The sequence below is a fragment of the Atractosteus spatula genome, chromosome 10 (assembly GCF_055471065.1).
Source record: "Atractosteus spatula isolate fAtrSpa1 chromosome 10, fAtrSpa1.hap1, whole genome shotgun sequence".
NCBI classification, from domain to species: Eukaryota; Metazoa; Chordata; class Actinopteri; order Semionotiformes; family Lepisosteidae; genus Atractosteus; species Atractosteus spatula.
The window spans coordinates 25,437,973-25,460,433 of NC_142715.1; the positions used below are offsets into that span (position 1 = coordinate 25,437,973).

Genomic DNA, 22,461 nt, shown 5'->3' on the forward strand with positions numbered 1-22,461 from the left:
AATTTGCTAACAAGGTGTTTTAGACACCTACATCCTAACCATCCAGAAAATCCTCAAACTGCTACCAAGTATTCAGCTTTTACAGAACACCTATATAAAAGAAAGAGAAACCAAACCTTCTAAACCTAAGACATTACAACCTACAGTTAAATCTCTCTTTGTGAACCCAATTGCTACAAAATGAATAGGAACCTATCTCCCTGTTCTAAAGATGCTCCCACTAGCCAGGAGAGGCACTTTTTAACCAAGGGATTCTCTAAACAAGAAATTAAAGTTTCTAAAAACAACAGAAAGGCAAGCTCTCTTTATGAGGGTCAAAGACTAAACTCCAATCTGGTCTTTCCAGTTGATCTGGACAAGTAGAAGCAAGAAGTAGCTCTCGCCTTCTATCATTCCTGGACGGTTGATTGACAATCATTTACCCAGAAATTAACTAAACTTTATGGTTGCTTTGATCACTGAATCTCACACCTCAACATCTCAGCAAACATCTCCTTGCTTTGCAGCCCCTAGCCATGTACTGTAATTGGAATTGGAATTGGAATTGATGAGATTACCCAGGTGTACCTAGGTTTTTTAAAACACTTACATAATCAAAATAGTGTAGTGAATGGGGATTTTAATTTTCTGTAACAATCGGAAATTATAGCAGTATATTTTGAGAGTACTTGTAGACTTTTAGGAACTAATCAAACATAATAATCAATATTCTCACACATGTATTCTAACCAAACAATATACAATTTATTGATATAATCATAGTTTGCATAACAAAAAATAAGCATAATAGAACATATCTGAGAAGTAATCTGCTTTGATATCAATGGCTATTAGTGGACTTACAGTTATAGTATACAGAATAGATGTTACAATATTGTAGTCAAAAGTGTTTAATAGGATTTGTTTAATTAAATTGTATCTTTTTTGGAAAAATTGATGATTCAGTGTAGAATTCACTTATACTTATGCAGTATCAATGCTCTAAAATCACAGTGAGGAAGACCTAGTAATTTCTGAGCCTAGTAATTGTCTCTGCAATCAGAGAATAGAATTCCTGGTCTTGGGGAATCTAAAGCTTTGCGCTGTCCAGACCTTACTCCCTCATCATTGTTCAGATGCTGATCAATTTAAATCATCTGATTGGCTGGGTGTGTCAGTAGGTGAGTTTCAATGACACTCTGATCTTTGTGGTCTAACTTTGTACAATTCAGGTCTCTCAGCCTTTATTGGCTGTTATTGATCCTTGTAGGACATGACAGAGTGAAGCTACCGCAACTGCAAAATGCCTGATTGCCCCCTGTCTTGGATGGGAGTGGCACAGAGATGGATTACTGGAGGTTATCTTCCCATCCCTGAACTACCTCACCCACACTGGGCCCCCTGGCTGTAGCCCCCTTTACCTGAAGTGGGGTAACCCTCACTGTCCCCCACATCACTGTATCCAGAGGGTGTCTTATCAGGGAGGAGTCTTCCTGTAAACAGAAGAGCAGGTCAGTAATGTCTCTGTCATTCTGACACAAACTGGCCTCTTCATTTCCAGTTAGTGTTTATTTGCAGATATGAAATTAGGTTGAGACTAATTTCTAATGACAAAGGCTACTGTGGGCTGGTACAGGGGGTACTCCTTAGTCTTATTTATAATAACTCACCTGACACAGTGTCTGGACTCTGGGGCACAGTTACAGCATCATCATAGTACTCTGGACCCTCTTCTTTCACAAAGGACATCAGCTCTCCTAAAGCACACAGAGCACAATGTCACTATCAGTCATCAGAACACTGACTCATCTAAAGCACAGGACTGCTGGAGCTCATCAGAACACACTGATTTATTGAACATCATGTTACAAGTAAAATACCAGACTAAATACAGGAGATCAGGGAACCTGATTTCCTCTCCTATTCATGTCTGTCATAAATTTAAAATTAATCCTAAATTTGGACTAAGATGTTGAGGGACAACAGGGCAGTGACGTACAGATGTATTTGGACAGAGAAATACATCTCTGTGAGCCCTGTAATCCAGACTCTGTGTGATGAGCTGTGCAGTGCACAGTGAGAGGAGAGAGAATCAGGCTCACTGGGATTGGTGCAGTGTTCCTTTATGGGACTGGACTGAAATAACCCACCTGACAAGCCATCTGGGCTCTGAGGTACAGTTACAGCATCATCATAGTACTCTGGGGCCTCTTCTGTCACAGGGGACATCAGCTCTCCTGAACCACAAAGAGCACAGATTCAGTGACACATATCAGAGAACTGAGTTATCTAGAGCACCGGACTGCTGGAGCGCCTCAGAACACACTGATTAACTGAACATCACATTGGAACTAAAACTCCAGACTAAATACAGGAGATCAGGGAACCTGATTTCTAATTCTATTCAATTCAGTAATAAATTAAAACTCCAGAAAATTCCTGAATTTTAAAATAAGATGTTGAAGGACAACAGGGCAGAGAAAGATTGGTTGTATTTGGACAGAGAGAGTGGTGATGTGGACACTATGAGCAACTAAAGAGGAGTTGGACACTGGCAGCACAGTGACACAGACTGAGTATGCAGGGCAGAGATCACAAAGAGATAGAGTCAGACTCATGAGACTGGTGCAGAATAACACAGACTCCATATTCAGAGGCTGAGATCAAAGAGAGAGTCAGACTCACTGAGATTGGTGCAGAGTTTCCCCATTTGACTGGACTGAAATAACCCACCTGACAAGGCATCTGGGGTTTGAAGTACTGTTACTGCATCATCATAGTACTCTGGGATCTCTTCTTTCAGAGAGATTATCGACTCTTCTGAACCACACAGAGAGACAGAGAATTTACACTTCAGGACTCAGACTTAGTTTGACCATAGAGCTGCAAAGTTATTTTAAAGTGTGATTTTAAATATTTTGTAGTGTATAGTTAAGCCAGAACTCTAGGGTCGCTGATTAATCTGATCTGAAAGGCAGTTTTTACAGCATGCTGTTTTCTATCAAAACCAATTAGAGCAGCACCCTGTTTACCACCTCAGTATTGACCAGGTCAATACTAGTTTTGCTCAGCATCTGTGATCTGCCGAGATAAGACTAGTTTGAGACAACACTGAAGAGCTGGCTTTATAAGGTATCAAACACATGTGGTTATATTTATATAATTCAGGATTTCCTACATAAGTTCTCTAAATGTCAGCCTGTTCTGAGGTGAGAGTGCATACTGGACTGAAGACCCCCTCACTCACACACTGCGCCCCTTGACTCCACCTCCCCTCACCTGGCACTGGGTCTCCCTCACTGTCCTCCACATCGTCGTATCCAGAGGGCAGCTCATCAGAGAGGAATCTCCCTGTGAACAGGAGGACAGATCAATATTACCTGTAGTCAGACAGCAGCCTCACTGTCGTCCACTGGGGGAGAAGCCAGGGTGTGAGTTTGTGTTTATAAGGCAGATCCAGAATCGTGTTGTGTTGATTTTCTTCACTTAGTTTGACGCCAGTTGAGAAAGAAAACTATACAGGTTTAAAACTAAAAAATACTTTTTTATAAGGCAGCCCAGGGATAGTGATGTGATCATTTTCTTTATCTACCTTAACACACCTCTTGAGAAAACCAGTCAGAAACCAGGATGGTTAGATTTTCTACAAGTTTTAAGTCCTCAGATCTTCCTCAGAGGGTGGAGATCAATCACACCTGAAGACTCTCTCCACTCACCTCTCCTGGGGGCGCTGTAGGTTCCCTCTCTGGCCAGTTTGTACTCTATTTCCTCGTAAACGGCATCATGATAGGGGGCGAGTGCTCCCTTAGATAGGGCTGTGTGAGAAAACAGACACTCAGGGTTAACATGCAGGGAGAGGAGTACAAGATCAAACATTGACTACTAAACCTTCTTTGGACATTACAGCACATAAATGTTATGCTTCTGGATTTGCAAATTTCCTGATCTCTCCATCTGTAATTGTTGATAATCTTTTTTCAACTTTAAATGGTTTTCTCTACCAGGTTTATTCCTCAAGGTAATTATGTAAATATCAGTTCCATGTGAGTGACAGAACTGACCACTAGAGGTCACTATGTGGCTGGAGAGTTCCCTCCCTACCTTTCCTCAGATTCCTGTTCTGGATGAGCTGCCCCACTAACAGGGCCAGCACCACAAAGAGCAGAGCCCCCAGCAGCAGGAGGACCAGGGGCGAGGCAGACAGGCCTCCCAGTGGCTGTGTCTGGGGTGTTGTCCTGGTTCTGCCTGAGAGAGGGGGAGACAATGGATGAACAGGGATCAGGAGAGGTGCTCCTGGGCTCATATACACTTCGACACATGTCCTGTTCTCCTCCTGTTCCGATATGTGGCTATCATGGCTTCAGGGTTAATCCAAGATCACCAAAGAATAGTTAAGGATTCCCAATCTAACCCATCAGGACTGTCACTAAATCAGTGAGGAAAGAGAGGACACTAGCACAAGATCTACACTGGGAATCTGAAAACACTGATCTTCACCCTGAGAGAGGAGAGGAGACACTACAACAACACTGGGAATCTGAAGAGACACTGATCTTCACTCTGAGAGAGGAGAGGAGACACTACAACAACACAAGGAATCTGAAAACACTGATCTTCACACTCAAGGAGGAGAGGAGACACTACAGCTACACTGGGAATCTGAAGAGACACTGATCTTCACCCTGAGAGAGGAGAGGAGACACTGAAGAGACAGAAAGACAGGAGTTATCAATGACAAAGGAAGATTTCTGTTCACCTGTAGCTGTTGCTGGACTGGCTGTTGTCTCTGACAAACCTGTAAAAGAGATAGGAGAACTGTCATTATTTTGCCTTTGGTTTTAAAGCAAGTTGAATCCAGAGTGGTCTTAATAAAAAAAAAATCTTTACATTTCTTCCTTGAGGTCAAATCTAGGATTGCAGGATGAATGGTGTCTTGCTCAGAATTAAAGCCTAGTGCTGTTCACACACACACAGGGCTACAAAACATCCCAATCTTGTCACTGATGATCTTAGTTGATTCAGTTAGATATTAAGCAGTGATAGAGTATGGGTAACATCAGTCTAACTTCTCCATTGATCTGCTACCTTGTTTATTTACAGTTCTAAGACTCTCCTCACCTGTACAGGTAACCCCTGCATCTTCCTTGTGTCGACAGTCGCTCTGATTCAGTCCAGAGTGACAGCAATCCCACAGGTGAAGTTCACTGCCTGTGCAGTTCACCTCGTCCAGCCAGATGGCGCCATTTCCTGGTCCGAATGAGGCCTCTATTGCTGCGCTCACTGCGTCCCCACAGCCCAGCTGTCTGCAGACCACCTGGGCATCCTGCAGGTCCCAGGAGTCGTCACAGACTGTCCCCCAGGAGCCCTCATACCGCAGCTCCACCCGTCCAGAGCAGTTAGTGCCTCCAGCCAGGCGCAGAGCCAGGGGGACTGAAAGTCAACAGCAAGATTACCGAGTGTCATTAGATCTGTGACTGTAGATGAGAGCAGAGAGGATACTGAGTGTCTTCAGCTCAGTGACTGTAGTAGAGGTTAGTGAGGTATTGAGTGGCTCTAGAAGAGAGCTGTATGGTTACTGTTCCTCAGCTCAGGGCTGCAGTGTCTCTGACTGTTTTACACACTGAACTCACCTGGGCAGTGCTGCTGAGGCTGCTCTTCCTGAGGGGCTGGAGTGCTTCTGTCAGCTTCTTTTCTAGGACCTTCAAAGATTAATAATCATATAAAAACATTATTATTATTATAAAATGAATAACAATGACATTGCTTTCATTTTTATACATGTTTGGATATAAATTAATAAGAATTCAGTTTAAAGCTTTTGTCTGTTCTAAATATGGCAAAACACTAATTCACAGAGCATTACTCTTCACCCTGTACCTGAGCAGGTGATGTTAGCCACTTCCCGGTCTGTGCAGTCATTCTGACCCCAGGGGGAGGAGGGACACTGCCACAGGGTGGAGTCGTGTTTGCGACAGGAGATAAAGTCCAGCCATTTGGGATCAGGCCTCAGCCTGGAGTTTGTCTCTCTGATGGTGCCCTTGTCTCCACAACCCAGCTGTTTACAGATCACTGCAGCTGTGGTGTCTGTCATGCCGTTGGCACAGATGCTGCCCCAGGTGCCATTGTAGTAAACCTCTGCCTGTCCTGAACATTCTGCAGACAGCCTCAGGAGACTGTGATCTGTCAAGACAGCAGGGAAAGTCAAAGGAAGCAAACTCTGACAAGACAGCATTTCATTCTGAACTGGTAAGAAACTACAAGCAAACAATGTGAACAGCAACCAGTCTCATTTCCTGTACTAATCCAGTTATAACTGACTCACGTAATGAAACAAGGACAGCTGTACAATGACACAGCTGACATGAAGGTGACAGGAGTGTGTGGTTCTGTTCATTCAGAATCTGAACAGTGCATCACACAGAGCTTTAAAATCCCATTAGAAGATCAGGTTCTGATTCAAAACGTCATTCTGATCAGCTTGGCTATTCAGCAGCAGCACAACTAAGGAACTGAGTATGAAAGTAGAACGCGTGGCTCAGGGTGAGTGGTGCTGCTCTGTGAGAGGAGAATGTGCTGCTTGGGGTGACATTTAACACCGTGTGGTTCATCAGGATCTGGCCAGAAGCCATTCTTGGAAGAAATCAAATTGAAACATTTGAGGCAGAAAATCAGTAAAGGCAATTGATGTGAGAAGTGTGAAGATTGGATTCTAGATCTTGCTGGAGCACTGAGATGAATATATCCCCATTCACTAGTGGAGGGGAATTCACGTTCAGTGCCAGAGTTTCTTTCTTTGTTTATTTTTATTTTTGCTGGGATGTGAATATGTGCATTCCCAGCTGTATCATAACTATATCTTAGTCTCTTTTTACAAAGCTTTGCATGATCTTGGCCCAAAATATTTGAGTGATCTTTTAGTCCCTTATAATCCCTCTCGTACACTTCACAATCACAAGGAGCAGGTTACCTAGTTGTTCCTGGAATTAAAAAAGTCACAGCTGGCAACAGAGCATTTTCTCATAGAGCTCCCCAATTCTGGAATAGCCTCCCCGCAGATGTGTGGAATTAAGACGCACTCCCAGTGTTCAAATCTGGGTTAAAAACATATTTGTTCAGTCTAGCCTTCGGATAAATATTTAGGAAAAGCAAGCCACGCAACCTACCAATTTCTGTTTTCGTTGTCATTCACTAATACTTTATTTCTTGTCTATTCTGAGGTGGACTGTTAGGAAGCCAGGCCCAGAATCCAGCTCCTTCTACCTGTCGAACTCAACTTCCCAGAGAAATTTCAACCAAAGGAAACTACTGAACATTCCAGACACTGCTGGACCTCACTACACATTACTGAAATAAAAATACTATCTTTTTTCACCATGTCTGTTCATTTTAATTAACAGAGGAGGATAGGCTCCCCCTTTCGAGCCTTGGTTCAGGCCTGGAAATCTGTAAAGCTGCTTTGTGACAATGTCCATTGAAAAAATACAAATAAAACTAAACTGTATTGAATTGAATTTTCCTCAATAGGATATATTTAAGCACTCCAAATGCAAACCATATCCACGTTGTGGAATTCAAGAATATGGATGATTTTTTTTTTTGTTCGCTTACCTGAACACAGGATTCTCACATCCTCCTTGTGTCCACAGTCATGCTGTCCCCACCTTGCTGAGGGACACTCCCACAGAGACGACTCATTCCCCAGACATTCCACCTCGTCCAGCCAGATGGGTCCAGTTCTCTGGCTGAAGGAGGCCGGTACTGGGGCACTGAGGGCCGTCCCACACTGGAGCTGCCTGCATACCACCTGAGAGTCTGCCAGGTCCCAGGAGTCATCGCAGACTGTCCCCCAGGAGCCATTGTGATAAACCTCCAGCCTCCCAGCACAGTCACTACCTGCCCCAACCAGCCTGAGGGAGCGCTGGGCTAGGAGAGACAATACCCAGTGATATAGAGACATATATCATTATAGGTGGTGTGGTAATTCTCTGGTTAGCCTGTTTACGCATCATAGAGGATTTCAGATTATAGAGTTATAAGGGAAAAAAAGTTTTATATAACAAGGGGTAAACTATGGATTTTTAGCCTGTCTTCAAACTAACTGTCTGTAGAAAATCCGAATAGAAATAGCTATTAGTCAGTGAATTCTGACCATTCGGAGGCTTAGAGAGATATCATTGCTGTTTGGGGCAATGCTGAGCAAAAACCAAGTTTTTGTTTAATCTTCATTGTCTGCATGTCAATTTCATCAGATTCTTATTTGCTAGCAATCAGTTAGTAAGACGTCTTCTTTTTTACTGCTTAAATCCTATATATAGCCTCTTTAGCACTGCCTAGTTCAGTGCTTTTGATTTTTTTTTATTTGTTAGTGAAGATGAAAAAACATTCCATATTTCTTTTGAGTGAGTGCACACAGTAAGACATACGAGAAATTTGATGATTCAGGTTTAATATCCAAGGATTTAGCTTCAATTCAAGCCCTGGTCCAGGCCTCTACTGTCTATACTTCACAAGATATTGCACCCCAAAATGGTTAAGGGCACATCCTTCCAGGCGGAAATTTCCCCTGGATTCTGTGACAACCTGAGACTCCATCTCCAATGGATTTGTTAAGATTCTGAATGTTTTAATATTTATTTTCTTGTTATATCAATGGAAATCCAGCTCATTCATTATAAAACATATATATCATATCTATATAATTATATATCATATTACATATCATTATATATTATATATCATTAATACAACTAAAAAGATTATTTTTATGAACCTAATAAGCCAGTACTTTCAATGCTTATGATGTAGTAAGTGCATCTACATCCATACTTTCCGGTAATGCCCACCAATCATTCTTTTCAAAAAAGAAATAGATAAAAATCCTTAGGCTGTAGGCTTTCATCGTTCCCAGCTGTCTTAATTAATCTATTGACTTATCATGCAAATATTCTCATTTTTTTATCTCTGTTGCTTACAACTGCAACAAAGGAGATCTTCATTAATTAGAAGCACAGGCCTCACATCTGTGATCTGCAGTGGATTAACCTGATGACTAAACACTGCATCTCTACAGAATGGGATGACTGGATTGAACAATATATGGAATCTCTTCTACAATCATACTCAAATTTCATACATTTATCACTGGTTTATTGCAAGTCCATATTAATGGACTTAAAATAAAAACAAATATCACTTCATACAATATATTAACTGCTGCTGACAGGTCCAGTTGTTATATTTTGTGACAAATATTTTTGGGTTTGTGTTTTATGTCCTACATATCAATGTGCATCTAAAAAAAAATTACTTTGAATGGCTCCTACCTGAGCAGAGCAGGGCAACATCCTGTCCAGTGTTGCAGCTAACTGTCTGTGGAGAACTGCAGTTCACCAGGTGAGACTCGTCCCCGGAGCACTGAATACCTGTCAGACACACAGCACTGTCACTGTCCCATACACAGAGGAGTTATAGACTTGTACTACAGAGCACTGAATACCTGTCAGACACACAGCACTGTCACTGTCCCATACACAGAGGAGTTATAGACTTGTACTACAGAGCACTGAATACCTGTCAGACACAGTGCACTGTCGCCTGTCTCATACACAGAGGAGTGGTATATTTGCACCACAGAGCCACAGCCCAGCTGTCTGCAGACCACAGAGGCCTCTCTGTAGCCCCAGGAGTGCTGGAGGAGTCTCCCCCAGGTGCTGTTGTAGTGAACCTCCACTTGGCCATCACAGTGGCTCTCTCCTCCTGACAGCCGGACTCCACCGTCTAGAGCTGACAGGGAGGAACCTGTAAAAATCAATAATCATCAGGTTTCATCATCACACATCAACTCTGTAATCCAAGCTCACAGAGGCATAGCCTCCTGACCTGCATTTAGAATGAGAGGCTTCATCCTCTCCAGGTTACAGTAACATCTGACTGATTTCACTTGTTTTATTTGTCTGTCAAATGCACAATCACAACCTTTGGGTAAATTTAACATGAACTGCCCCTGTTTTCTCTATCAGAAACTATTGTTTTTAAATATCCATTATCTCATGTACAACCAAATGTTGTTGGTACAGATGCAGCCATTCAAAGTGCGCGTTACAGACACGTACCGCAGGTGACGTCGCTCAGTATGACGCAAGATGACGCGGGGCACCGCAGTACGTGATTGGTTGACCGACAGGGGCACTCGTGGTCCGTTGGTCTGTCGTAGAAAGACAGTAAACGTCTTTGCTGTGCCCGTTGTAGGTATTGAATTTTACCACTGAAGGGAAATCTTAGTAGCTGAGCATAAAAAGAATAGGAGCATACTGTAACGCGTGTGAAGGTCATAAACGATATTAATTTTGGAACATAAACATACAGTGTATAGCTGGTCTTGGTACTTTAAAGAAAAAAATACACACCAGTATTCCATTTCTCCCTAAACATTTTAAGCTTCGAAGTCTTTAACTAACGCGATACCGGAGTCAACAAGCATACTTTTAGAATTTGATTAAAAGGGAATATAATATGGAATCGCGTATCTAAAGAATTTAATAATGGTATTCGTGTGCTGCGACAGGGCTGTGTAGGGCTGTTTCGCCTGCCTGTTCATGTGAGCTGTCTTGTAGACGTGACTACCAGCTGACAGGTTGTGTTTTCGAATCCAGCTGGTGCTGGTCTTTTCTTTTAACAAACATTTCTTCGAAAAAATAGAATAGCGATATTATGGACAATCAATTGACTTTTATATTTCAAAATATCGCAACATGATCGATATTTGCGATATTTTGAACATATCTTCCCTTCTGACAGCGGTGCCTGCTTCTATTGTGTGTGTGTGTGCAACAGAGTAAATTTTTAATAGCGTTTTAAGCGAATAGGTAATTAGATTGCTCGTAAACCTAATCGCTTTTTCTACATAAACACAGCATGATTACTCTCTGAAAATGCTTTTCCTTTATTTTTAAAGTAGGCTCAGATTTCAACTATAGATCGTATTATTATAAACTTTCTTGGAAAAATGTATTTTATGTAAACCATGTTTGCTATTAATTCATTTAGGGCTAAAATACGTTCATTGTCTTCCAATCGAGTCGAGTTGACATTGGAAGCCTGCCACACCCGGACTGTTAAACCAACGCATTAGCACGTCAAAGCCCATTGAGGGTATTGAGCCAGTATTGGCTTTAGTATTCCCCCCCTCTCCCCTCAATTCAATTCAATTCAAGGTGTTTTATTTGCATGACAGATGGGTACAAGCAGTGTTGGGTATGTATATTGTAACGCTTACGGCAGACAGGCACTGTGTAACAGCCGGCGCACCAGAGCAGCGCACCGAGGGAGCGTCTGCATTTATAACTTGGTTTTTAAAATTAGTCAAGCAATATGAAGCATCTTCTTTTACTTTTGAGTCCCTTAAATACATTGAACACAGCTTTCTCACCACTTAAGATTGCTCTTGATACCATCCTTACACAAAGCAGAAGGGAGATTTTAGTGCCTGAGCATAAAAAGAATAGGAGCATACTGCAACGCGTGTGAAGTCCATAAACGATATTAATTTTGGAACTTAAACGTTCAGTATATGGCTGGTCTCGGTACTTTAAAGAAAACATACACACCAGTATTCCATTTCTCCCTAAACATTTTAAGCATCGAAGTCTTTAAGTAACGCGATACCGGAGTCAACAAGCATACTTTTAGAATTTGATTAAAAGGGAATATAATATGGAATCGCGTATCTCAAGAAATTAATATGCAATAACTGAGTCAAGGGACTCAGAGGATCCAAGGCTAGACTGAGTATAATAGGCTTCGGGCTTCTATTGTGACATCTACTGTAAATTACAGAAATGTTAAAAGTAAACAAAATAAAGTAACTAAAATGTGGTCTAAAATCACCCCTTTAGACACCCCTTTTACTTCACTGGTGTCAGATATGAAAGGCAATAGTCTCCCGTTCTGTCTGCTGTGTGTTGCAGCAGAGGGACTCCCTGCCGCTGAAAGGGGCAGAGTAACTTGCATGCCCTCTAGTACAGTTTACACATGCACGACTTTAAAAGCTAGCAAGACAGGTTTCGATTCACATTAGCTGGCGAGCCTTGTTAAAAAAACGAATGATAATGTAACATGCCACTGTTCATGAACAAAGTTATACTGAGATTTCCTAAGATACGCGATTAAAAAATAAATAAATAAAAATTTGAATCTCCTGCGGAGCACATTCCATAAGAATCAGTGGTTTTACAGTATATATCGCCTTTAAAGGTGGCTTCTCAAAACGCTTTACGGGATAAAAACAACCGGAACAGCAGCAACAACAATATTGTATTTCGTTGCACTTTGAAAACCAAGTAATAACTTAACTATACAGTACGTGCAAACGTTTCGTATGTTGCTGTCGTGAATGCCTGCGTACCCATAAGTATCTTATTTGCCTTGAGTCTGTCTACAGTATCTCTGTCCCACTACCCCCATCTCTCCCTCAATTCAATTCAAGGTGTTTTATTTGTTTGACAGATGGGTACAATTCTTGTTGGGAATGTATACTTTGATATTTACACCCGGCGCGGCACCGAGGGAGCGTCTGCATTTATAACTTGGTTTTTAAAATTAGTCACGCAATATGAAGCATCTTCTTTTACTTCTGAGTCCCTTAAATACATTGAACACAGCTTTCTCACCATCCTTACACAAAGCAGAAACTGTCCGATGACTCACAGTACAAGTGGAAAGATTACAGATTTTAATCGTCTTTAATTTTGTCTTTAATTTTGCCTGTGGAGTGTATCTTATTAAGCTCTAAATTGCATTTTGAGCGCGGTTTTTTACTTTTTTTTAATTGCATTTTGGGCGCGGACAGCACATACAAGGGTTAATGAACTGCGCCAAGAAATTTAAAATAGTATTCTTTAGGTGTGAGGGTAGGAGTGGACCGCAGCAGGCATAATCAGCAAACCAGGAAAACAAAGAACAGGACAGGTGAGATGTGTATCCAGAAAGCGAGTGATCAGAAAAAGGAAATGGAAAACGCAGAAAAAGAAAACGCTTTACAGGATAAAAACAATAACAACAGTAGTGGCTGGGCAAACGATTTTTTTTATCGAAATACAAATTGAGATACTGTACTGTATAATGATGTGCATGAACAAAGGTATACTGCAATTTTCCTTAGATACGCGATTAATGCTTCGTAGGAGGAGGCGGTCTTTTCCTCTTGTCTAACAGTTTGTCCACAAACAAAACATTCCTGTTAGACAAAAGGAATTGAAAAAAAACAATTTTGTCAATGAAAACCGGTGTGTGTGTCTCTCCCTGCTGGATGTTCCTCTCACAAACTGCTGAATGAATAAAATAATTTTATTGAAAATGCGTTTGCGATTGTCTGGTATTTAATCTGGTCCCTTTTAACTGTTTTTCGATCTACTGTATTGCTTTGAGATGCCACTTTTAAAGGCGATATGTAAAATAAAGTTTTTTTTATTATTGTTATAGAGAAACATGATCAGATTTTCCCTGGTTCAGAAAAAAGATCTAAAGTGCTACACATAACTTTCTTAATTCGATGTATTTAAAGCAGTGAACTACTGTAGGTGTCACATAACATTCAGAAATACAATCACGTATTTGACAAATAAAAACGATTATAATCTAATCCTTCCACGTTTGATCCCAAAATCCCAAGAAATATAAATCTTGACGGGTAGAAAGCTATGCTGAAAGTTTATTAAGATGCTTAGAAGACAAAGATACTGTATCAATTTATGTTGCATTAGCCTGATTATGATTAAAAAACACATATAATTAAACACGCGTTTGCGATTTAAATCAGAACACGATTTAAATCAATATCGATTCCATATTATATTAGCAGAAAAGCTTAAAACTACCACTTTTTCACACGCTATTTCACATGCTAGTTAAATACTTCGATGCTTAAAATCGTTAGGGAGAAATGGAATACCGGTGTGTATTTTTCCTTTAAAGTGCCGAATCCTGGAATCTGACTGGCTGACACCCCTCTGAAGTGGTTCCATAAAATCTGGTATACGGAAAAGAAAGCGTTGATAAATACAAGTGTCTTTTAATACACTCTTTGCTGTGCTCTTGAGGATCCTTGTGATATTTTAAGCTCTAGTTGAATGATAAGTGTCGCATTTTAAATCATTTTCGTAGTTAGAAATTATGAAACGCCCTGTTAAAAGCAAGGAAGTTTTTATGCCCGTTGAAGTAAAACAAAATGCCTGACAAAGTATGGCTTGGACAGATTCCAAGTGCTTGTACAAATGTGCTAAAGAAATTATACTTTGAGTATACAGCTTGTCTAAAGTCATCCATTATTAATACTATTAGTAATATCTTCAGTAAAGGCTTTGATGCATAAATATTTATGATAAAGGTAGGCTGTGTACTTTTGTCCAACTGAGCAATCTTGCTTTCATAAAATATACCAACATTTTAATGACTGATGATTAACATGCTGTAATACACAGTTCAAAATTAAAGGCTCAAATGCTGTACATGAGAGGTTAAGCTCCCCCTGGCGGTTTTACAAGGCGACGCCGGATAGTTAACCACGTGACACCACGTTAACTGCGTCATACCGCGTGATACTGTGACACGCCCACCGGGGTATGCCGCGAAATACCTCACGCATTTTGAATGGCTGCATCTGTACATCATGTTATTATTTAGGTGTGTGTTTATTACATTGATTGACTACTGTTACATCCCAAGATTGTCTCTCATTTTGCACGTAATGAAGGCATGCAAAACTATCTCATGTCTGCCAATCATTGCTTCATCATAATTACAATGTTTAATATTCAAGATGTAAATGTGTGTTGGTTCTCACCAGAGCAGATGACTCCTGCGTCCTGTCCATGAGAGCACCCTGCTCTGCCCCATGAAGAGACAGCGCAGTGTGAGAGACGGCTCTCATTGCCCCGGCACTCAAACACATCAGCCCATACTGGTCCACTGCCCTGTCCAAACCAGGGCAGGGCAAACCAGGGCAAACCAAACCAGAGAGGCCTGTCCTGGTGCTGCTACAGCCTCCCCGCAGCCCAGCTGCTGGCAGAGAACACTGGCATCTCTCGGGTCCCAGTACTGGTCACATATTGTCCCCCATTTACTGTCGTACTGCAGCTCCACTCGGCCAGAGCAGGAGTCCGAGCCATTCGCCAGCCTGAACCCTGTGTATCCTGCACACAGGACAGGGATTATAGTTAGGAATTGTACAGTACTTACACACACTCTTCACACTTACACAAACCAATACTGTCCTACAAGTACCTGAACGTGTTACTGTTCAGTCCAATTGAATTTGAATGCTTTATTCATCAGCAAAGGTGGCAATTTAAAGTTTATTTAATTTACTGTTAATAAGAAGATTGGTGTAGTGAATCTTCATGGTTAAACACCAATCCCCAGTGCTGACACAGTTATTGTAGCAATCATCAGTTTCTCTTTTAAACTTCAGTTTTGAGCTCCATTAAAGAACAAATGAAATGAATTATCCCCCTCTTACCAAAACACTCCAGTCCCACATCGTTCTCATGGGTGCAGCTCTGTGTCTTTGTGGAGGACTTTGGACAGAAGAAGAGGTGCGATTCACTTCCCTGGCACTGGAGCTCCTCTGTCCAGACCTGTCCCTCCCCCTTCCCGAAATGAGCCCCCTTCAGCACCTGTGAGGGAACCCCACAGTCCAGCTCTCGACAGACAACTTCTGCATCCTGCCAGTCAAAGTCAGAGTCACACACTGAGCCCCAGGTCTCTCCGTGCTGCACTTCCAGTCTCCCAGAGCAGAGATCACTGCCTCCAACCACTCTGACCCCTCGATGAGCTGGAATTTCAGAACAATAACAGTGATCACTGTCCTTGACCTTTCTGACAACTCGATGAGGTGGAATATCAGAATAATAACAGAGATCACTGCCCCTGACCAGTCTGACCCTTTGATGAGCTGGAATATCAGAACAATAACAGAGATCACAGTCCCTGACCAGTCGGACCCCTCAGTGAGCTGGAATATCAGAACAATAACAGAGATCACTGTCCCTGACCACTCGATATGCTTGAATATAAGAAAAGATAGGAAGAGAGAGCAGTAATAGAGAGTGAGTATTCATTATTTGAACAAAATTGTGAGGAATTCTAAAGAATACTAAAACTATACACTGTTTTGGAATTTTGGGAAATTGCTCAGCCAAAAATTAATCTGTAAATTATCAAGCACACATTCACTGCAGATCAAGTCACTGTCACAGAAACACTGAGAGATCAATGAAAAATAATTAAAATGACCAGAACCTCTAGACACGCCACTGTGTCATAGGAGCTGACATCCTAGAACTCTGGGCTTCAAAGTGGGAATCTGGTTGTGAAACACAAGTAATTGACCTGCAGATATCTGAGACCCTGAACCAAGATGAAGAACACATTCTACCCCAAAGCTTCCTGATAAACCTGAAGAAAACCTGGGAACTAAACAATGTCCTTCAATATAAAGCAGAAATGAACACTTACATATAAAAAATAAAGGGAATTGGATTCAAAAATTGTAAATTATTTTTAATAAAGTTGTTTTAGACATCACGTCCAAAGTGGTGCAGAGGTTATAGAAAACCAAGCCTAACATACCCAGTCCAGCTACTGTTGTAGCTGGACTGCCTGACCTGCCCCCTGACAAAAACTGTGAACAGGACTGTAACAACCTGGCACTTCTGGGGCAGGACTGTCTGACCTGGGCACTGGTACACACTCTGGACAAGACCACAGACAGGCACTGTGGGTTGTCACAGACTGGCATTGCTGGGACATCTGTCTGACCTGGAACTTGAAATAAATTGCCTTTACTTCTACAAAGACAGACACTCTGGACAAGACCAGGACTGTCACAGCCTGGCACTGCTGGAGCAGGACTGTCTGACCTGTGCACTGACACACACTCTGGACAAGACCAGGACTGTCACAGCCTGACACTGCTGGAGCAGGACTGTCTGACCTGGGCACTGACAGACACTCTGGACAAGACCAGGACTGTCACAGCCTGGCACTGGTGGAGCAGGATTGTCTGACCTGGACACTGACACACACTCTGGACAAGACCAGCACTGTCACAGCCTGGCACTGCTGGAGCAGGACTGTCTGACCTGGGCACTGACACACACTCTGGACAAGACCAGGACTATCACAGCCTGGCACTGCTGGAGCAGGACTGTCTGACCTGGGCACTGACACACACTCTGGACAAGACCAGAACTGTTACAGCCAGGCACTGCTGGAGCAGGACTGTCTGACCTGGGCACTGACAGTCACTCTGAACAAGACCAGGACTGTCACAGTCTGGCACTGCTGGAGCAGGACTGTCAGACCTGGGAACTGACACACACTCTGGACAAGACCAGGACTGTCACAGCCTGGCACTGCTGGAGCAGGACTGTCAGACCTGGGCACTGACAGACACTCTGAACAAGACCAGGACTGTCACAGTCTGGCACTGCTGGAGCAGGACTGTCTGACCTGGGGACTGACAGTCACTCTGGACAAGACCAGGACTGTCACAGCCTGGCACTGCTGGAACAGGACAGTCAGACCTGGGCACTGACACACACTCTGGACAAGACCAGGACTGTCACAGCCTGGCACTGCTGGAGCAGGACTGTCTGACCTGGGGACTGACAGTCACTCTGGACAAGACCAGGACTGTCACAGCCTGGCACTGCTGGAGCAGGACTGTCTGACCTGGGCACTGACACACACTCTGGACAAGACCAGGACTGTCACAGCCTGGCACTGCTGGAGCAGGACTGTCAGACCTGGGAACTGACAGACACTCTGGACAAGACCAGGACTGTCACAGCCTGGCACTGCTGGAGCAGGACTGTCTGACCTGGGCACTGACAGACACTCTGAACAAGACCAGGACTGTCACAGCCTGGCACTGCTGGAACAGGACAGTCTGACCTGGGCACTGACACACACACTGGACAAGACCAGGACTGTCACAGCCTGACACTGCTGGAGCAGTACTGTCTGAACTGGGCACTGACAGACACTCTGGATAAGACCAGGACTGTCACAGCCTGACACTGCTGGAACAGGACAGTCAGACCTGGGCACTGACACACACACTGGACAAGACCAGGACTGTTACAGCCAGGCACTGCTGGAGCAGGACTGTCTGACCTGGGCACTGACAGTCACTCTGGACAAGACCAGGACTGTCACAGCCTGGCACTGCTGGAGCAGGACTGTCAGACCTGGGCACTGACAGACACTCTGGACAAGACCAGGACTGTCACAGCCTGGCACTGGTGGAGCAGGACTGTCTGACCTGGGCACTGACACACACTCTGGACAAGACCAGGACTGTCACAGCCTGACACTGCTGGAACAGGACTGTCTGACCTGGGCACTGACACAAACTCTGGACAAGACCAGGACTGTCACAGCCTGGCACTGCTGGAGCAGGACTGTCTGACCTGGGCACTGACACACACTCTGGACAAGACCAGGACTGTCACAGCCTGACACTGCTGGAACAGGACAGTCAGACCTGGGGACTGACAGACAGTCTGGACAAGACCAGGACTGTCACAGCCTGGCACTGCTGGAACAGGACTGTCTGACCTGGGCACTGACAGACAGTCTGGACAAGACCAGGACTGTCACAGCCTGGCACTGCTGGAGCAGGACTGTCTGACCTGGGCACTGACACACACTCTGGACAAGACCAGAACTGTTACAGCCAGGCACTGCTGGAGCAGGACTGTCTGACCTGGGCACTGACAGTCACTCTGGACAAGACCAGGACTGTCACAGCCTGGCACTGCTGGAGCAGGACTGTCAGACCTGGGAACTGACACACACTCTGGACAAGACCAGGACTGTCACAGCCTGGCACTGCTGGAGCAGGACTGTCAGACCTGGGCACTGACAGACACTCTGAACAAGACCAGGACTGTCACAGTCTGGCACTGCTGGAGCAGGACTGTCTGACCTGGGGACTGACAGTCACTCTGGACAAGACCAGGACTGTCACAGCCTGGCACTGCTGGAACAGGACAGTCAGACCTGGGCACTGACACACACTCTGGACAAGACCAGGACTGTCACAGCCTGGCACTGCTGGAGCAGGACTGTCTGACCTGGGGACTGACAGTCACTCTGGACAAGACCAGGACTGTCACAGCCTGGCACTGCTGGAGCAGGACTGTCTGACCTGGGCACTGACACACACTCTGGACAAGACCAGGACTGTCACAGCCTGGCACTGCTGGAGCAGGACTGTCTGACCTGGGGACTGACAGTCACTCTGGACAAGACCAGGACTGTCACAGCCTGGCACTGCTGGAGCAGGACTGTCAGACCTGGGAACTGACAGACACTCTGGACAAGACCAGGACTGTCACAGCCTGGCACTGCTGGAGCAGGACTGTCTGACCTGGGCACTGACAGACACTCTGAACAAGACCAGGACTGTCACAGCCTGGCACTGCTGGAACAGGACAGTCTGACCTGGGCACTGACACACACACTGGACAAGACCAGGACTGTCACAGCCTGACACTGCTGGAGCAGTACTGTCTGAACTGGGCACTGACAGACACTCTGGATAAGACCAGGACTGTCACAGCCTGACACTGCTGGAACAGGACAGTCAGACCTGGGCACTGACACACACTCTGGACAAGACCAGGACTGTCACAGCCTGACACTGCTGGAACAGGACAGTCAGACCTGGGCACTGACACACACACTGGACAAGACCAGGACTGTCACAGCCTGACACTGCTGGAACAGGACTGTCTGACCTGGGCACTGACAGACACTCAGGACAAGACCAGGACTGTCATAGTCTGGCACTGCTGGAGCAGGACTGTCTGACCTGGGCACTGACAGACACTCTGGACAAGACCAGGACTGTCACAGCCTGGCACTGGTGGAGCATGACTGTCTGACCTGGGCACTGACAGACACTCGGGACAAGACCAGGACTGTCACAGCCTGGCACTGCTGGAGCAGGACTGTCTGACCTGGGCACTGACAGACACTCTGGACAAGACCAGGACTGTCACAGCCTGACACTGCTGGAACAGGACAGTCTGACCTGGGCACTGACACACACTCTGGACAAGACCAGGACTGTCACAGCCTGACACTGCTGGAGCAGGACAGTCAGACCTTAGCACTGACACACACTCTGGATAGGACCAGGACTGTCACAGCCTGGCACTGGTGGAGCAGGACTGTCTGACCTGGGCACTGACAGATACTCTGGACAAGACCAGGACTGTCACAGCCTGGCACTGCGGAAGGAGGACAGTCTGACCTGGGCACTGACACACACTCTGGACAAGACCAGGACTGTCACAGCCTGACACTGCTGGAACAGGACTGTCTGACCTGGGCACTGACAGACCAGGACTACCACAGCCTGGGACTGCTAGAGCAGGACTGTATGACCTGGACACTGACAGACCAGGACTATCACAGCCTGGCACTGCTAGAGCAGGACTGTCTGACCTCGGCACTCACAGACACTCTGGACAAGACCACAGACTGGCACTGTGAGTTGTCACAGACTGGAACTGCTAGTGCAACTGTCTATCCTGGAACGTTGTTTCTTCAAAGGGAATTTGTCTTGCACATCACGAGCTCACAAACATAACAAATACAAGAATAGTCCAACACCATAACTCAAAATAACATTCAATTTGTATTCCTACAAATTGGAATACAAATTGTGCACTCCTACAGTACCTTAAGGTTAAACCAACCAAAAAAGAGTACCTTCCAAAGAGTCAGACAACATTAATATCTCTACCTGCAAACATTTTTCGATTGTTCAAAAACTGAATGCCTTTAGTTTTAAAGAAGATTAATGCTAAATTACAGTAGGCATATGCCACTGAGAAATAACTGCGGATAATAATATTCCAACACTGTGTAATGAAATTAAGAATTTATTTTGAAGACATGGATTTTATGAGAGACTTTAACTTTCCCCATATACGTAGATTAGAAAAAACCTATAAGAAATGTAGGAACAGAAAACAAAATGGAAGATGGATAGTGACAGCTTTCTTGTCCAGTTGGTTAGAGAATCTACAAGAGGAAATGCTTATTTAAATCTATTTTTTTAACAATCAAGACAGAGAGTAACAAAAGTGAGAATAATTATGGAACTGCAATAATAGTATGGTGTGCTTTGAAGTACATTTTGAAACTGAACAGGTTGAGACCAATCTCACAAATTTACAGAAAGCAGATTATGAAGCAATTCTGAGACAAGTAGAACATCTGTTGTAGCAGAGATACAACAGATATTAATATGCAGATCTGACCAATTCAGCACTGTTTAATGAAATTAACACACTAGAGTATGCAGCCCAAATGACAACATGTGGGTCATATTTTATCCTTTTTTAAGTCACTTGAGGGACATCAGTTACTTCATGTTAACAAACAGGCACTAGCTGATCCCTTTTGGCCAGTGTCTCTGTACCTTTATCCCCTGACACAGTGGTGCAATTCTGGTCACCGCTTAGGAAAAACAAAATAAACCGCTACACTAGTATCAGTCCATAAAAGGATAACCAGATACATATTGGGGTATTAAAGGATATTCTACACTGACAGGCTGAAGGAACAACACCTTTCTAGTCTTCAGGAGAGAGGGAAACTGACATATGTATTTAGAAATCCTCATGACATGGGCCATGGCAATGTTAACCCTGTGGACGTCAGAGAAACAAGGTGCAGAGGACAGAAGTTGAAACATTTAAAAGTGAGAACAGGATGCAGCTCTTTACACAAAAGGATCTGGGGGTTCGGAACAAGATACCTAACAATTTTGTTGTGGCCAAAACCCTGCTTTCCTTTAACAAAGGTCTGAGAAAGAAAGAGGTCCCTGGATTAAAGAGCTACTGGAAGAAAAATAAAATAAGATAAATGAACTCCTCACATTTCTAAATAGTATTAAATTATTGTTATATTTAATGTTTTATTTCTTATTATTTAACCGAGATATATGTATTTTTATAAGTTAATATTCATTGTTGAATGCAGCCTGTTACCTGAACAGATTACTCCAACATCATAAATATGGGAGTAAACTTTTGATTCTGAGCCACAGTCCCTCAGCGTAGACTCTGACCCGCTGCAGGAAATGTGACTCAGCAGGATTGATCCAGACCCTGGTCCAAAGTGAGCTCCTCCTGGTGCTGTAACAGCAGATCCACAGCCCAGCTGTCTGCACACCACTGCAGCATCATTGATATCCCAGCCACTGTCATCAATCGTCCCCCACTGTCCACTGCGATGAATCTCCACTGTCCCCTCACAGGGACTGGCACCATTCACCAACCTCACATCAGTGCTGCCTGGAGAGAGAGGACAGGATCTAATAACACAATGTCTGGAGAGACAGACACACTGATTAATACACACTGACTCACACAACTAATGTCATTGACATGAGAGAAAAAGATT

The 22,461-nt window shown here is 43.9% G+C and overlaps 1 protein-coding gene across 1 annotated transcript in view; it reads right to left on the reverse strand.

Moving 5' to 3' along the window:
• LOC148826650 (antigen WC1.1-like) overlaps window positions 1–22,461 on the reverse strand; it is a 42,304-nt gene that overhangs the window by 10,124 nt on the left and 9,719 nt on the right. Inside the window, exons 2-18 of the mRNA XM_088926363.1 lie at window positions 22,047–22,352; window positions 15,494–15,799; window positions 14,999–15,167; window positions 14,819–14,964; window positions 9,550–9,777; window positions 9,303–9,401; window positions 7,588–7,902; window positions 5,857–6,159; window positions 5,352–5,409; window positions 5,098–5,282; window positions 4,081–4,224; window positions 3,696–3,794; window positions 3,259–3,330; window positions 2,713–2,799; window positions 2,130–2,216; window positions 1,684–1,736; window positions 1,422–1,472 (exon numbers count right to left, since the gene is read on the reverse strand). Of these exons, the coding sequence (XP_088782489.1) occupies window positions 1,422–1,472; window positions 1,684–1,736; window positions 2,130–2,216; window positions 2,713–2,799; window positions 3,259–3,330; window positions 3,696–3,794; window positions 4,081–4,224; window positions 5,098–5,282; window positions 5,352–5,409; window positions 5,857–6,159; window positions 7,588–7,902; window positions 9,303–9,401; window positions 9,550–9,777; window positions 14,819–14,964; window positions 14,999–15,167; window positions 15,494–15,799; window positions 22,047–22,352 (2,708 nt within the window). The remainder of the gene's footprint in view (window positions 1–1,421; window positions 1,473–1,683; window positions 1,737–2,129; window positions 2,217–2,712; window positions 2,800–3,258; window positions 3,331–3,695; window positions 3,795–4,080; window positions 4,225–5,097; window positions 5,283–5,351; window positions 5,410–5,856; window positions 6,160–7,587; window positions 7,903–9,302; window positions 9,402–9,549; window positions 9,778–14,818; window positions 14,965–14,998; window positions 15,168–15,493; window positions 15,800–22,046; window positions 22,353–22,461) is intronic.